The sequence below is a fragment of the Hyla sarda genome, chromosome 10 (genome assembly GCF_029499605.1).
Source record: "Hyla sarda isolate aHylSar1 chromosome 10, aHylSar1.hap1, whole genome shotgun sequence".
Classification (NCBI taxonomy): Eukaryota; Metazoa; Chordata; class Amphibia; order Anura; family Hylidae; genus Hyla; species Hyla sarda.
In genome coordinates this window covers 20,993,157-21,009,937 of record NC_079198.1, presented here as the reverse complement: position 1 = coordinate 21,009,937, position 16,781 = coordinate 20,993,157, and the positions used below count along the sequence as shown (strand labels likewise).

Below are 16,781 nucleotides of genomic sequence, written 5' to 3'. Positions count from 1 at the left end.
GGAGGGGACTTTGCATATTGGCAAATCACCATAGCCCAGTGTTTTCCTACCAGGGTGCCTCCAGCTGTTACAAAACTACAACTCCCAGCATTCTTGGACAGCCTTTGGCTTTTCGGGCATGCTGGGAGTTGTAGTTTTGCAACAGCTGGAGGCCCCCTGGTTGGAAACACTGCCATAGACATTTGATTGCCAGTGGATCCTGTGTAATGGTCACCTAAGGTCAACAAGCTCAGTACGTACTAATAGCCAGACATGTCAGTATCGGACTTTATTAGTCAGTGCATGAAATATTTAATTTCAGTAGAACTTAAGTGACAGGATTAGATAAAGAAACCCCACACATGTCATTGCACAGCAGTGCAGGCAGCTTCAGAGGAAGGACTGCGGCATACCGCATATAAATATGTATTAGTAGATTTACACGTTCGTCTTTCATGTGTGCTGTGTTTGCAGCTTCTGTGCATATGGCACAGTGAATAGCTGGGCTGTGATGTCTTCCCTTTAATCTGGATTTATATGCAGTATAATGTCATTCTCACACATGTATTATACATATCCAGCGTCCCTCTTTATAACATCGAATACTCATATATATTTACACCGATCACCCGTAACAGTAAAGACACCTGCCTAATATTGTGTTGGTTCCACTCATACAGCCAGTGCTGCTCTGATCCATGGAGACCTGGACTCCTTTAGACCTCTGGAGGTGTTTTGTGGTATCTGGCACCAAGACAGCAGCAGATCCTGTAAGTCCTGTAAGTTGTAAGGTGCGGCCAGCACATCCCACAGATGCTCGGTCACATTGAGGTTTGGGATTTTGGCTGGTGCAAAGATTTTTGCCATCCTAGGCAGAAGCTAAATTTGCCTCCCCTTGACCTCACCCATTGGCTCTGTCCTTTAACCCACCTTACTACTGGGGTGACACACTGTAACAAACCTCCTCCTCATGGGGCGGATGTATGGAGGTGCGCACAATGTCAAGATGCTGGATGGACCTAACCTACCCATCTAGCCTTGGAGGTGGCACTGCACTCCTCCAGCAGGCTAAAGAATGCCGATTATTATGATATTTGGGGGGTGCGACGATGTGTGATGTCCCAGTACAGGACATGGTCCTGTACTACCCTTAGGCCCTGTCAGGTTGAGACCCTCAGTGACCTGAGGCGGGGGCCTCAGATGAGCGACGGGTGCTTTGGATGCTTGTTGGCTACTAACTTTCTTGCAGCGGGCAGAGCAGTGCCCCCATCAAGAGGGCGCTCTAGGCGGCTGTCTATTTTGCCTTGCCTATGGGCAGAACCAGCCCTGCCAACACCTTGACCTTTTTGTCCTGATGTTCCTCAGACAATTCCTGAATATTATTTGCAGTGTGGCCAGTAGCATTATCCTACTGAAAGAGGTCACTGCCATTAGGGATTTCCATTGCCATCAAGGGCGGACTTGGTCTGTACAATGTTTAGGTAGGTGGGACATGTCACAGTAACCTCCACATGATGTGAGGACCCAAGGTTTCCCAGCAGAACATTGTTCATCCCACTGCTGGTTTGCCTTTACCCATAGTTCTTTTTGGTGCCCTCTTTTTCCCAGGTTAGTGACATACACCTGACCATCTTCACAATATGTGATTCATCAGACCAGGCCACCTTCTTCCATTTCTCAATGCTCCAGTTCTTATACTAATTTTAGGCATTATAGATCCCATGAGAGATATACCCTGTTATTCACTTCTCCTGTCAGTGGTTTTAATGTTATGGCTGACCAGTGTATGCAGTTTGTCTCCAGTAATGGGGAGCAGTGTCCTCATTTCTTCTCTCTCTAGTGCCATTGTGGGTTTTATCTTTAAAGGTGTACTCCGCTGCTCAGCATTTGGAAAATACTGTTCCGAACGCTGGAGCCGATGCCGGTAGCTTGTTATGTCATAGCCCACCCCCTCATGATGTCACGCTCGCCACCTCCAAGCAAGTCTATGGGAGGGGGCGTGACATCCATCACGCCCCCTCCCATAGACTTGCATTGGGGGGTGGGGCATGACATGATGAGGGGGTGGGGCTATGACGTCACAAGCTCCCGGCACCAGCTCCAGCGTTCGGAACAGTTTGTTCCAAATGCTGAACAGCGGAGTACCCCTTTAAGGGTGAGAAGCTCTGTATTGCTATTGGCATTCATGTATAGGTAACTTTTCGGAAAACTATCAAGGGGGGGGGGATTTACTAGTGCTGAGTTGCAAAATTAACATTTTTTTTTGTGCAAGCCCCATTTTTGCTCTAACAAAAATTTGCATAAAAACAAAGCTTTTGCAAAATTTTTGCTACTCTGCACTGCCGAGTATTGCCTTTTCAGATCAGACAAGGAGTTCAGTGAAATGTGACACCAACAGAGAGATAACACTGGATCCACCACCACTCACAGCAGAGATCAGCATCCCCCCCCTCCTGTAGAATGACCTCTGAAGAGTTCACAAAGAATGCTCGGTAGTGTCTTCAATCCATCTGAACTGGACAGCTTCAGTGTATTACTGCCTATGTCCATGGGTCCTGCTGTAAAGGAGCATATTTTTAAATGCTGTAAAAAAACTGCTCAGGCAAGATGGCTGCCCCCGTAATAGTGTACAAAAAAGTCAATAAAAAACTTCAATCAGAAGATAGAAAGAAATTAGAAATGAAAAACCATGTTTCAGAATCTGGATCTAATCAGAAAAAGAAATAGGTGATAAATTCACTGCAACTGAAAACTGACTGAAATGACTGAATTCCGCTTTTACGACCTTCCACTGAGCGTTCACGTACGCCATTTGTGACGGCAAGAAAAGCAGACCTTCCTTTCAAGGGGTACTCCGCTGCTCAGCATTTGGAACAAACTGTTCCGAACGCTGGAGCCGGCGCCAGGAGCTTGTGACGTCATAACCCCGCCCCCTCGTGACATCACACCCCGCCCCCCTCAATGCAAGTCTATGGGAGGGGGCATGACAGCCGTCACGTCCCCTCCAATAGACTTGCATTGAGTGGGCGGGGTGTGACATCATGAGGGGGCGCGGGCTATGACGTCGCGAGCTCCTGGCTCCAGCGTTCGGAACAGTTTGTTCCAAATGCTGAGCAGCGGAGTACCCCTTTAAGTTAATGGAATCTATCAGCATCCATCCGAAAATGGATTCTTCATAGCTGTCATACCATGTTATGAGCTGATCAGAAATGTACATGTTTATCATATGACACTATGCACATTTACTGTACATTTACATTGACTGATGCCATTTTCTCTATAGAGACACCATTGACCCTGGCTGCCCAAATGGAAGGAACTGTGGATGTCATCAGGATGCTTTGCCTGGGAGGGGCCCACATTGACTTCCGTGCCCGTGATGGCACCACAGCTCTTCACAAGGCTGTCTGCTCCCGAAATTACAATGCGCTCATGGTAAGACTAACACATTTGTCAATTGCCTTAATTTCTGTCACTGTCATGTTTTTCCTATACACTTGGATACTTTATTCTTTATATTGCAATCTTTTCCACAGACCCAAACTATAAGCCAGAGGTATAACATGAAGTTCCTGGGCCCTAATGCACAATTGGTAATAGTGTGCCCCAAGCTACCATGGGCTGTTTGGTATACTAGAGTCTCCTCATGTGTCTTTGGGTACCCTCAGACACTTAGGCCTGGGCATCAATGCTACTACTGTGGCCCTAGTAGTGTTGGACGCGAATATTCGCTTTTCAAATTTTTATCGCGAATATCGCAAATTCGTGAATATGCGAATATTGCAAATATATTGGCTATATATTTGCAATATTCACAAATTCACAAATTTGCGATATTCGCGATAAATTCTGGCTTATAGTTTGGGTCTGTGGAAAAGACTGCAATATGCGCATATTCGCATGTGTGAATATTCACATATTCCTTCTTTTTACTTGTGGGCCAATTAGAATGATGCAAATACACTTGTCAGAGGTTATCAACAACATCCCTAGCAACAAATAGTAAAGTTGCCCACCCCCTCACTGTTTTCTTCCTCTAATATGCGAATATTCACATATGCAAATATAACAAATATACACAAAATTCGCGAATATAGGACGAATATTCGTCTATATGTTTGCAAAAGATCGCGAATTCGAATATGGCCAATGCCGCTCATCACTAGGCACCAGTAGCTTAAACTGTGGAATCTGGAAGAAGGAGTAGATTGCCACTGATCTCTGCCTTTATAAATGCAGCTTCTCAGTTCTGAAATCTGTTCCAGATTCATAGACAGTTCGGTGCATGCTACTCCAATTTTGGGTGATCTGCGGGGAAGGGGGGCTGTCCTTGGGGTGACACCTTATACTTACAAGCCCCTGTAGTCTCTGTCAGCTTCTATCTCTCTACAGCCAATCCCTCCTCCCTCTTCCAGTGCCCATTTTCTATAGACTTCTATGGGCAGAATGTAACCTAATCCCTCAGTTTTTAGGAGTGAATGATATGTTTAGGAAGGAGTGAGGGGAGTAGGAAAGGAGCTTTTGTGGAGAATGAGACATTTTCTCTGATTTGTTGAAACTGCAGTAACCATCTAAGCAACTTTCTAAATAGTCTTCTTTAAAAATCTGCCACCATTTTGCTTAGCAGCGTTTTTATTTTTAAATCTTTAACCTGCCCATTTGCCTCTAGAGTGTGAAAAAAATCAGTGTTTTCCGAGTCTGTTTATGACTGCTAGCATATATGAAGAACAATACCCAGCACTCACCAGTGTTGCTTGATCATAAAGGTTTATTTATCCCTATCATGGGTACAAGACGTGTTTTGGCATATCTGCCTTCCTCAGCTGTTTGCCTATACAGTCTTAGCTCGACTTAAATGCATAAGTAGGTGCCGGGTGATGATGTCAGATGCCGCAATCCCGTGACCGGCAGGAGTTACGTGCGTCGGCGTCACATGTCACCCTTCCCTTTGTTGACGTGTGATGCCGACGCATTAAAGATCGCGGACTCAAACTTGTGCAACCCATAACCACTAACATATGTAGAAGTCAGTTTTCCATTATGAAAGTGTCCATAGAGTACTGTGGAGTACCCAGGTAGCAAATCATTGGAGGGGATAGTTTGCTGTGATCCTCTCCCTCTCCATTTATGCCATTTGTTGTAGATTATCTAGAACATATTAATCATGAATCTTCCTGTATGCAAACAAATACCAAAATGGTGGATTTGATCACCCACCAAAGCTAAAAGGGTTAAAAAAAAAAAAAAAGTGAATTGAATTGAAGTTGTAATGCCGTACACAACCGGAGGACAAGGATGACACTGTTTTTAGAAGAAATTAGCTCTGTTTTACTATTCTCGGATAACTCCTTTAAAGGGGTACTCCAGTTTAAAATAATTTTTTATAAAATCAACTGTTGCCAGAAAGTTAAACAGATAAAGTACTTCTATTAAAAAATCTTAATACTTCCAGTACTTATTAGCTGCTGTCTGGTCCACAGGAAGTTCTTTTCTTTTTGAATTTCTTTTCTGTCTGACCACAGTGCTCTCTGCTGACACATCTGTCCATGTCATGAGCTCTTCATAGTAGGAACTAATCCCCATAGCAAACCTCTCTTGCTCTGGACAGTTCCTGACACAGATAGAGGTGTCAGCAGAGAGCACTGTGGTCAGACAGAAAAGAAATTCAAAAATAAAATAATTTCCTGTGGAGCATACAGCAACTGATAAGTACTGGAAGGTTTAAGATTTTTGTCATGACCGGGGGTGGACAGGGAGAGTGAGCCTTAAGCTGTCTCTAGAAACACTCTCCCTGCTTACTTGCCCATCCGCCCTAAACGGCGTATAGACAACTTGGAGCCGGTCCCTCCCGGCGATAAAGTGCATTGGGCGTAAAGGTGCACAAATAATACTGTACATTGTTGGGGACATGACAGAAACATAATGAGAAAACAACCAAACAACCAGATAAACCTGACAGGATATAAATATAGAAACAGGGGAGGATGTAGCGTACTAACATACCGGAAATCAAGAGAAACCGGAATCAAGAGAAACAGCAGATATGAATAAATGAACAAGACTAGTAATGGAATAAGTATACAACAGAAAACAGAAGATGCAGGGGATGAACAGATGACACTAAACAGGTCAGGAAACATAGAATACAGTTCACACTGTATACTGAACAAAGAACAAACTAGACAAGTAGACTCCGCACTGCAAATATGGACGGACATCAATACAAACGCCAAATAGACTTCTAGCCAGCAGGCACACTCCATCGTGTGATCAAGATACTGGCCTAGAAGGAAAAATATATAATACACGCAACACTGACTGAGAACGGATCAAGATAACAAACAGGAATATTACAAAACCAAACTCCATAACATGGAGGAATATGAGTCAAGACTCTAAACAGGAATACTAAATACAGAGCATTGGTACAAGCAAGAATCACAGTGTGAACACACACTAAGATATGACAAGATACTAAAAGCCGACAGATGTACATAAAACCAAGCAGACTAAAATCGATATCATAACAGGAATCGAACCATGTTTAACACTCAGATATTAACAGACAGACTAAAACAATCATAGTCCGAATAAGAACTAATCAACAGACATAGCAAAGGTAAAACTAATAACCAGCACAGGGTTCAGCAGAGCTCGGGTTTACATAGCCCCACCCGAGTTCCCATTGGCTAATTGCATTAACTATTCCCTAGCCAGAGAGAATAGCACAGAAAACAGTTCATCCATAAAAACTGAATTCTGAAGTCTGAACAGGGCCTAAAACAGAAAAAAAGCAAAAACACAGAAATGGACATTACAATTTTTTTTCTTTTTTATTTCCAAGTGGATATTATTTTCTGAGATGAAGAGACCAATAGATGGATTCATAAATCACATTCTAGACAAATCCGCTCAGACAAGTGGAGAGAAGGGCACAGAACACACATCTCTCATAGATATATCCAGAGTAAATGTTTATGTCCTAGTGATTGATACCGGGGATCACTGCAGGACAGGACATTAGGAGTAATGATTGGACTTTAATGCTTTCCATCCATTTCTCCTTGTGATTTCTACATCAATAATGAACAATCATATAAAGCTGCTTGTTGCCCATACATCATATCTATGGAGCATTGCAAGTACAGTATGTCTTCCACTGACCATGAACATATTCACAGGACAGACAGGTAAATTTATTCAAGCGGTTCCAGCTTAGATGACTGGCCAATGGATTTGTGATCTGTCAGCAATTACTGCAGGGGAATTACTGTATTAAATTGGTGTCAGAAAAATCTGCGCTGCATAAACTATAATGTGGATTCTCATTAAACATAATGGGACCTGGTTAGGAGCGGAATCCATGCAGAACTCTTTGTGGAATATGCAGCAGGATGGAGAGTGACAGAAGGTGCATCAGGAGGGACAGTAGTGACAAGAGGTGTAGCAGGAGGGAGATTGACATCAGTAACAGGAAGTGCAGCAAGAGGTGCGGTATCCCTGCGCCAAAGGCTGTCCTGTTAGCTGCGGATCTCCTCGGGTATGCCTGCTGCTCCTGTGATGGGCCCTCTGTTCTGTTGTTTGCTGTGTTTGTGCACTTTGTTGTATTTACTGTATCCTTGTATGATATATGTACTGCACCTTTAAGAAGTAGATGCAGAGTAACCAGGTGACCCTGTTACCCAATGGAAGCACCCAAATTGCCTTGTATATAGTGTAGGGGGGAGGAGTTTCCCCAATGTGAGTTAAGCCTTGTTCTGAGCAGAGCTCCATGTGAGCTATGGGGTGGAAAGTAGTTGGAAGACGTGTGAGGTGATTCCTAGGGAAGCCTAAAGAAAAGCTCTTCATCAAATCATCCCCGCCATTCTGCAAGCGTTCCCCCATCCAGGAGTTGGTGAGTCATACCCTGGCGGTGTCAAAGAAATTGGACCTTAGCAGAATCCTAGTCAGTGTGAGTTCTCGCTTAATCTCCAAGTCTCAAGTCTATCTAATTCAAGTGGGTGAAAAGCATCATAAGTCCCAACAAGACAATAGGGCTCCCAAGGGTTACATTGCATCCATTCTACTTTGCTCCATACTGCAGGTGTTGTATCATCTACTCCTGTCTCAGTAAAAGACAGTTATCCATAACCCGGCTTGGTGTGTTTATTGCCCCGTGCCTGGCCCAGGAGAAACTGTATCCACCTCAGACCATGTATAGGCTAACGGTGCCCTGGCGTCACAACCTGACAAGTATTCCTTGCACCCCCGTGTCACCACTGAGGGATAGTGACAGAAGGGTCAGTAGGAGGGAGGGTGACAGGTGGTGCATCAAGGGGCCTTGAGCTGACTGCCAGCACTGTCGGTGGCAGCAGAGTTATATCATGTGCTACCTGGGCAGAAGCAGGCTGAAGAACAGGGGCCAGGTGTACACTTTCCCAACTCCTACATATGGCAGCACCCCCAGCACCAACCTGGTTGGCTGTGGCAGTGCATGGCGCTCTCCTCCAGCCGCCTCCTGACAATCTCCCTTGCTCCTGATGACAGCTTCTCTTGCAATTTATGACTGAGGCCACTACACACCCTCTGCTACTACTCCTTTCCAGCTGCGCCGCAGACCTGTGCATTCACAGGAGCCTCTAAATGAGAGGAAGTGTGGGGGATGCTACTGCCTGCCACCACCAGGGGCAGCACAGAGAAGCATCCCACTCAGCGCAGTTGGCTCAATGGTAGATTAAAAAAGGGAAACATCAGCTGCTGGTTTATCTAATTGATATATGTTGCCACAGTTGCTTGGGCTGACAAACACTTAGGCGCCAGACTGAAATTCTCAGTCGCCATGAGGACCTGGCACCTTGGATTTGTCAAGCCCTGGCTAAGATGAGTTAGAGAGGGGAACAACGCCTATGAAGGAAAAGCAATCCCATGAATAACTAGTTAAAAAATAGTGCAGCAAAACAAGCTGAAGAATGTAAAAAAGAGAGGGCATGTAAATGCCACAAAAAACAGCTTGTAAGAGCCACCCTATAAGAAAAAAATACTGAATGGCAAACCACCAACAAATGGCCATTCTACAAGAATAACTGAATGGAGGGAGGTCTACTGCTCACCCAACTACTAGTAATAATACTGGGAAAAAACAAAAACTATTAAACATAAAATATCACCTGAATGCACAAACCCTCACCTTGACAGATTGCAATGTACGGTACAAGGCTTATACAGCAGAATACATGAGTGGTATGTAGTATATGCCCAGATATCTCTTCCCAGGCACCCCCTCCCCCTCTATATGTATTATGAACGCTCCACAATCCACATGTTCCAGCATTTCTTGGACGACTTCACTTGACCCCTCCTGGCACCACATGTTGGATTGCAGCCCAGTTCTGCTCATCCTTACCACAGGGGTTAATAGCTTTGGAGGGGAGGAAAACTGCTTCCATAGTAACATCTAAGTCATATGAAGCCCTCCTATTTTCTGGCAGAGTGTTATAATATATAAATATATATTTAAAGCTGCCAAATTAACAGACAATAGCGCAAAACAACGCACGCCGGAGATCTGTACCCCCCTCCCTTAAACAATAACTAGTTGCCATAGAAGCAAATGAGAGTGAAACCTATTGGGGTCAATAGTAGCAAAGCTATGGTACAACACTGTGGCACATGTGTCTACGAGGGGCTTTGATCCTATCTGAACGTGTTCATTCTTTCGGAGGAGTCTGGAATTTGAAATTTGAATTTAGAAATTCTGCAGTGAGCAGCAGAATCTCCTTCCTGCTGCACTGGAATTTCAGAGTGGAATTTTCTTTGTCTTATTTATAACAACTACTGTATATTTTCTATTGTTGCAGAGGGGCTTTAGGACCCCATCATGCAAAAGCCTGGGAAGAAATACTGAACCCTCTATTGCTACTCCCCTGCCAACTGGCACTGTTATGGGGTCACTCTGGCTCTATTATTGTTGTACTCTGGTTGGCTATGTCATGTGGGCACTTGTGTGGGATCATAAAATGGCACGTTTTTATGTGTAAATCACATTACCGAATACAATGTATTTATTATTGGTGATTGGGCGAGCCCTGGTACCTAAGGGGGCCCATATGCTACATAAGGGTATGTTCACACTGCGGAATCTCCGCTCGCAGAATTCTTGTGATAGGGATGACTCTTATGTTTCTTATCACTGATCAATATATTAATACTAATATGCCATTGCTGATGGAAAAATATATTTGTTACCTACCCCTTAACCCATAAACCCATAAGCTTTTAATCTGCTCTTGACTATGATGGAGGCCTTGCCATGATGCCGCCATGGCAGAGATAAGAAGTGAAAGACAAAATATCTGACGGACAGAGAACTCTGGAATTTCCCTGTAGAGGAACTTCTGCCAAGAAATTAATGGACACTAGATATGCTAATATATACGGGCGCAATAATCAAACAACCAATCAAAATGTAACATGCTGATTTTGACGTAATAACTAAACCTCCTTCTTTGTCAAATGTAAAATTTGTACTTCCTGGATTAAACAGAACTCCTTTGGGGCAGCTGCAAGTATGCTGAGAGAGTTTATACCAACAGGCCTGTTTGGTGTATAATTCTTGTGTTGACACTTAGCAGTATATAACGGCACAGTCAATCACACTTGAGAGCCTCTATTCGAGCCATCCTTGACACTTGTGCGGAGATTCCATCTAGTGGCCACCGCCCAAAATACTTCGGCAGTAAGACCGCGCGGCACTGCGCCATCACCATTGACTGCTATGCATGTTCTTTCTTTGCGCGGAACTATTTCAGTGGCGGAATTGTCAGCCGCTGAAATTCCTCAATGTGAACAGGTCTTGCAGAAGACCCATTCGCACGGATGCTAATGTTCACAGCGTTTAATTACGCAATGTGAACATACCCTACGAAGACACCAGTTTTATAAAGGACACATGGTAGGTGTTGGGCCCTTTGTGGTGGCCCAGCACAGCCGTACAAGTTGCTAAACCAAGTTCAGCTCGGGTGACTGTAGTTTTCCTTAAGTGCTGGATAGTATACATATATACCTAGAGCAAGGGTGTCCAACCTGTGGACATCTAGCTGTTGCAAAACTATCACTTCCAGCGAAACTACCACTTGCATCAACTGGAGGGCTGCAGGTTGGACACCACAAGTCTAGAGTGTTTTCTCTTTCTGGATTAAAAATGTATATTCTGTGTTTCTATGGTAAGCCATACACACATTGAGCTCTCTATAGTGAGTTAAAGGTTAAAGTTTGCTAAAATGCACATGCTTTGTTTATGCAGCCGATGTTAAGAGAAACGGTATTCCGTGTCCGTGACGCTGCATCGCCAGGCCCGGAGATCGCAGGGAGTCCCAGTGACCAGACCCCCCGCGATCAAACATGTTATCCCCTATCCTTTGGACAGGGGATAACATGTCTAGGGGCAGAGTTACCAATGTTTAGTCATGTCCAATAGTCATTTAGCTCCACCCCTTTTCCCAGGATAGGGAGTGCAAAATCTAGTTAGTGTAGTTGAGCTTTGACTCAAGTACAGTAAACAAAGAAACTCTGCAGCTCTCTCACTTCATGAGAGACTTTGCACAATGGAGCCTCAGGTGTTACCTAGCAAGGCCGCAACATCACCAGCACTATCCCAAGTTTCCCGCCTAGCAAGTCCTGCTACAAGAGTGAATAAAAGTAGTAGCATGTAGGAGAAAGGGATTCTGTTGGCCCAATTGCAACAAAGAACTAGGTGGGTTATCCTAAGTACCTGGCCTGGTTAGCAACCTATGGAAAAATTGGGGTTGACCCTCTGGAGTCGAATCACAGCAAAATTCATAAAGTAAGTGGAGAGGGATCCTTGCGCACATTTACCATAGGACACTCCTGTAAAGACCCTTTTGTAACATAAGTGGAGAGGGATCCTTGCACATTTTCACCATGGAACACCCCAATGAAAACCCCTGTTGGTTCCCTCAGATAAATAGGACATTAACTACTACAACACCAAAGTTGAACTACAAGTACAACTCAAGTAAATAGCTACAAATACACAAGTCTGCGTAAAGCGTGACACAGGATCGTGTGGCGCCACGGGGGTGCTAGGAATACCTTATCACTTCGTGACACCAGGGCACCGTTAGCCTAAACATGGTCAGAGGTTGGAGTCAGCTTTTCCTGGGCCAGACATGGGGGTAAAAAAACACACTGATGTCAGATTACGGATAACTGTCTTTACTGAGCAGGGTGCAGATGTTATTACACGCCAACAGTATAGTGCAGAGTGGAGAGGATGCAGTGTAACCCATTGGGAGCCCTGTTGCCTTGCTGGGACTTATGGTGCTTTTCACCCACTGAATTAATACTGACTTGATGTGAGACTGAAGATTTTTCAGGTCACTAGGGTTCTCACAAGGTCCTGTGACTTTCTCCGCCAGGGCTTGACTTTCCTCTGTACGGGGAATTCTTGCAGAATGGCTGGATAAGACTTGAGAAGAGATTTGTTCTTGGACTTCCCTCAGAGCTTCTCCGCACACGGCTCACACCTTTACCACACTTGTGCTCAGCAGAAACTGGGGTAACTCCTCCCCCCAATACTCTATATAGCTAACAATTTAGGGATTCCCATTGGGCAGGCAGGGTCACATGGGCTTGCACTGCTCCTCTCTCTTAAAGGTACAACACAGATAAATAGAAAATTTCACAGTGTACATTAGAAATATAAATAACATTTGGTAAAGTGCTTAAGCATATTAACTGTAACAACCAGTCCTTGGCCCAACACCTGTGCCGCAGGCCTGCCTGAGGAAGTCGGCAGCCCACAGGACAGCATTTGGTGCGGGGACGCCACAATAGTCACTGCACTGATCTGTCACTGGAAAAAAGTAAAGTTAAAGGGGTGGAAAACTTTTTTTTAAATCAACTGGCTCCAGAAGGTTAAACAGATTTGTAAATTGCTTCTATAAAAAAATCTTAATCTTTCCAGTACTTATTAGTGGCTGTATACTACAGAGGAAATTATTTTCTTTTTGGATTTCTTTTCTGTCACGACCACAGTGCTCTCTGCCGACACCTCTGTCTATTTTAGGTACTGTCCAGAGCAGCATATGTTTGCAATGGGGATTTTCTCCTGCTCTGGACACTTCCTGACATGGACAGAGGTGTCAGGAGAGAGCACTGTGGTCAGACAGAAAAGAAATCTAAAAAGAAAAGAATTTCCTCTGTAGTATACAGCCACTAACAAGTATTGGAAGGATTAAGATTTTTTAATAGAAGTAATTTACAAATCTGTTTAACTTTCTGGCATCAGTTGATTTAAAAAAATAAATTAAAAAAATCCACCGGAGTACCCCTTTAATGTTTTTCTTCAAGAACCTTGGCTTTGAGGTGTCTTTTCCTGGGGCCTTGTGTACAGGGAACAGCTACATTGATGTAGGCGTCTGTAGAGATTAGTGTTGAGCGGCATAGGCCATATTCGAATTTGCGATATTTCGCGAATATATGGACGAATATTGGTCATATATTCTCAAAATTTGCATATTCGTAATATTCGCATTTTATTTTCGCATATGCAAAAATTTGCATATGCAAAAATAAGCATATACAGAAATTTGCATATGCGAAAATTGCAAATTTCACACAGTAGTATTAGAGCCTTCTTTATACCACACAAGCTGGAAGCAGAGAGGGATGATCACTGTGATGTGTACTGTCACGATTCGGCTGGCAGGAGGTGGATCCTCTGTGCCAGAGAGGGATTGGCGTGGACCGTGCTGGTGGACCGGTTCTAAGTTGCTACTGGTATTCACCAGAGCCCGCCGCAAAGCGGGATGGTCTTGCAGCGGCGGTAGCAACCAGGTCGTATCCACTAGCAACGGCTCAACCTCTCTGACTGCTGAAGATAGGCGCGGTACAAGGGAGTAGACAAGAGCAAGGTCGGACGTAGCAGAAGGTCGGGGCAGGCAGCAAGGATCGTAGTCAGGGGCAACGGCAGGAGGTCTGGAACACAGGCTAGGAACACACAAGGAAACGCTTTCACTGGCACAATGGCAACAAGATCCGGCGAGGGAGTGCAGGGGAAGTGAGGTATAAATAGGGAGTGCACAGGTGAACACACTAATTAAGCCAACTGCGCCAATCAGTGGCGCAGTGGCCCTTTAAATCGCAGAGACCCGGCGCGCGCGCGCCCTAAGGAGCGGGGCCGCGCGCGCCGGGACAGGACCGACGGAGAGCGAGTCAGGTACGGGAGCCGGGGTGCGCATCGCGAGCGGGCGCCACCCGCATCGCGAATCGCATCCCGGCTGGGAGAGGTATCGCAGCGCACCCGGTCAGCAGGTCTGACCGGGGCGCTGCAATTGCGAGGATGTTGCGAGCGCTCCGGGGAGGAGCGGGGACCCGGAGCGCTCGGCGTAACAGTACCCCCCCCCTTGGGTCTCCCCCTCTTCTTGGAGCCTGAGAACCTGAGGACCAGACTTTTGTCTAGGATGTTGTCCTCAGGTTCCCAGGATCTCTCTTCAGGACCACAGCCCTCCCAATCTACCAAAAAAAATCTTTTTCCTCTGACCGTCTTGGAGGCCAGTATCTCCTTCACGGAGAAGATGTCAGAAGAACCGGAAACAGGAGTGGGAGAAACAAGTTTGGGAGAGAAACGGTTGATGATGAGTGGTTTAAGGAGAGAGACATGGAAGGCATTGGGAATACGAAGAGAAGGAGGAAGAAGGAGTTTGTAAGAGACAGAATTAATCTGGCACAAGACTTTGAAAGGACCAAGATAGCGTGGTCCCAGTTTGTAACTGGGGACACGAAAGCGGACATATTTAGCGGAGAGCCATACCTTGTCTCCGGGAGCAAAAATGGGGGGAGTTCTTCTTTTCTTATCGGTAAACCTTTTCATGCGGGATGAAGCCTGTAAAAGAGAATTTTGGGTCTCTTTCCATATGGTGGAAAGATCACGAGTCACTTCATCCACAGCGGGCAAACCAGAGGGCAAGGGAGTAGGGAGGGGGGGAAGAGGGTGACGGCCGTACACCACGAAAAATGGGGACTTAGCAGAAGATTCAGAGACTCTGAAGTTGTATGAGAATTCGGCCCATGGTAGAAGATCTGCCCAGTCATCCTGGCGGGAGGAAACAAAATGCCGTAAATAGTCACCCAGGACCTGGTTAATTCTTTCTACTTGCCCATTGGATTGGGGATGATAAGAAGAAGAGAAGTTTAATTTAATCTTGAGCTGTTTACAGAGGGCCCTCCAGAATTTAGACACGAATTGGATGCCTCTATCCGAGACGATCTGCGTGGGCAAACCGTGAAGACGAAAAATGTGTACAAAAAATAGTTTTGCCAACTGAGGCGCTGAAGGAAGACCAGGAAGAGGAATAAAATGTGCCATCTTGGAAAATCGATCAACGACCACCCAAACAACAGTGTTGCCACGGGATGGGGGTAAGTCTGTAATAAAGTCCATACCAATCAGTGACCAAGGCTGTTCGGGGACAGGCAGAGGATGAAGGAGACCAGCGGGCTTCTGGCGAGGAGTCTTATCCCGGGCACAGACAGTACAGGCCCGCACAAAATCAACGACATCCGTCTCCAGAGTCGGCCACCAATAGAAGCGAGAGATGAGTCGCAAGGACTTTTTGATGCTATCTGTTGCGACTGCTGGGCGACCACCGTGGTGAGGTCGGCGACAACTGGCAGAGGAACTTCAGCGGGATCCATGGCCGGATCTACTGTCACGATTCGGCTGGCAGGAGGTGGATCCTCTGTGCCAGAGAGGGATTGGCGTGGACCGTGCTGGTGGACCGGTTCTAAGTTGCTACTGGTATTCACCAGAGCCCGCCGCAAAGCGGGATGGTCTTGCAGCGGCGGTAGCAACCAGGTCGTATCCACTAGCAACGGCTCAACCTCTCTGACTGCTGAAGATAGGCGCGGTACAAGGGAGTAGACAAGAGCAAGGTCGGACGTAGCAGAAGGTCGGGGCAGGCAGCAAGGATCGTAGTCAGGGGCAACGGCAGGAGGTCTGGAACACAGGCTAGGAACACACAAGGAAACGCTTTCACTGGCACAATGGCAACAAGATCCGGCGAGGGAGTGCAGGGGAAGTGAGGTATAAATAGGGAGTGCACAGGTGAACACACTAATTAAGCCAACTGCGCCAATCAGTGGCGCAGTGGCCCTTTAAATCGCAGAGACCCGGCTCGCGCGCGCCCTAAGGAGCGGGGCCGCGCGCGCCGGGACAGGACCGACGGAGAGCGAGTCAGGTACGGGAGCCGGGGTGCGCATCGCGAGCGGGCGCCACCCGCATCGCGAATCGCATCCCGGCTGGGAGAGGTATCGCAGCGCACCCGGTCAGCAGGTCTGACCGGGGCGCTGCAATTGCAAGGATGTTGCGAGCGCTCCGGGGAGGAGTGGGGACCCGGAGCGCTCGGCGTAACATGTACTGGGGGAAAAAAAATTATAATATTCGTAATTTCAAATATATACAGTGGTCCCTCAAGTTACAATATTAATCGGTTCCAGGATGACCATTGTATGTTGAAACCATTGTATGTTGAGACCAGAACTCTATGGAAACCTGGTAATTGGTTCTAAAGGCACCAAAATGTCATCCAAAAATAGGAAAAAGTGAGAATTAAAGATAAATAAGTAGATAACTAATACAGATAAAGCAAATCCTTACATATAAAAGTAAGAAAGATCTGCTGGGAGCTGTAAATCATTGTCTATATCAGTGTTTCCCAAGCATGGAGCCTCCAGCTGTTGCAAAACTACAACTCCCAGCATGCCCGGACAGCCAGAGGCTGTCCGGGCATGCTGGGAGTTGT

The 16,781-nt window shown here is 45.8% G+C and overlaps 1 protein-coding gene across 7 annotated transcripts in view; it reads left to right on the top strand.

Moving 5' to 3' along the window:
* Positions 1–16,781, top strand: part of SHANK1 (SH3 and multiple ankyrin repeat domains 1) — a 518,963-nt gene that overhangs the window by 263,331 nt on the left and 238,851 nt on the right. For all 7 annotated transcript variants that reach the window (XM_056543605.1, XM_056543607.1, XM_056543608.1 and 4 more), the window contains one exon: positions 3,263–3,414. In XM_056543605.1, coding sequence (XP_056399580.1) covers positions 3,263–3,414 — 152 coding nt within the window. The remainder of the gene's footprint in view (positions 1–3,262; positions 3,415–16,781) is intronic.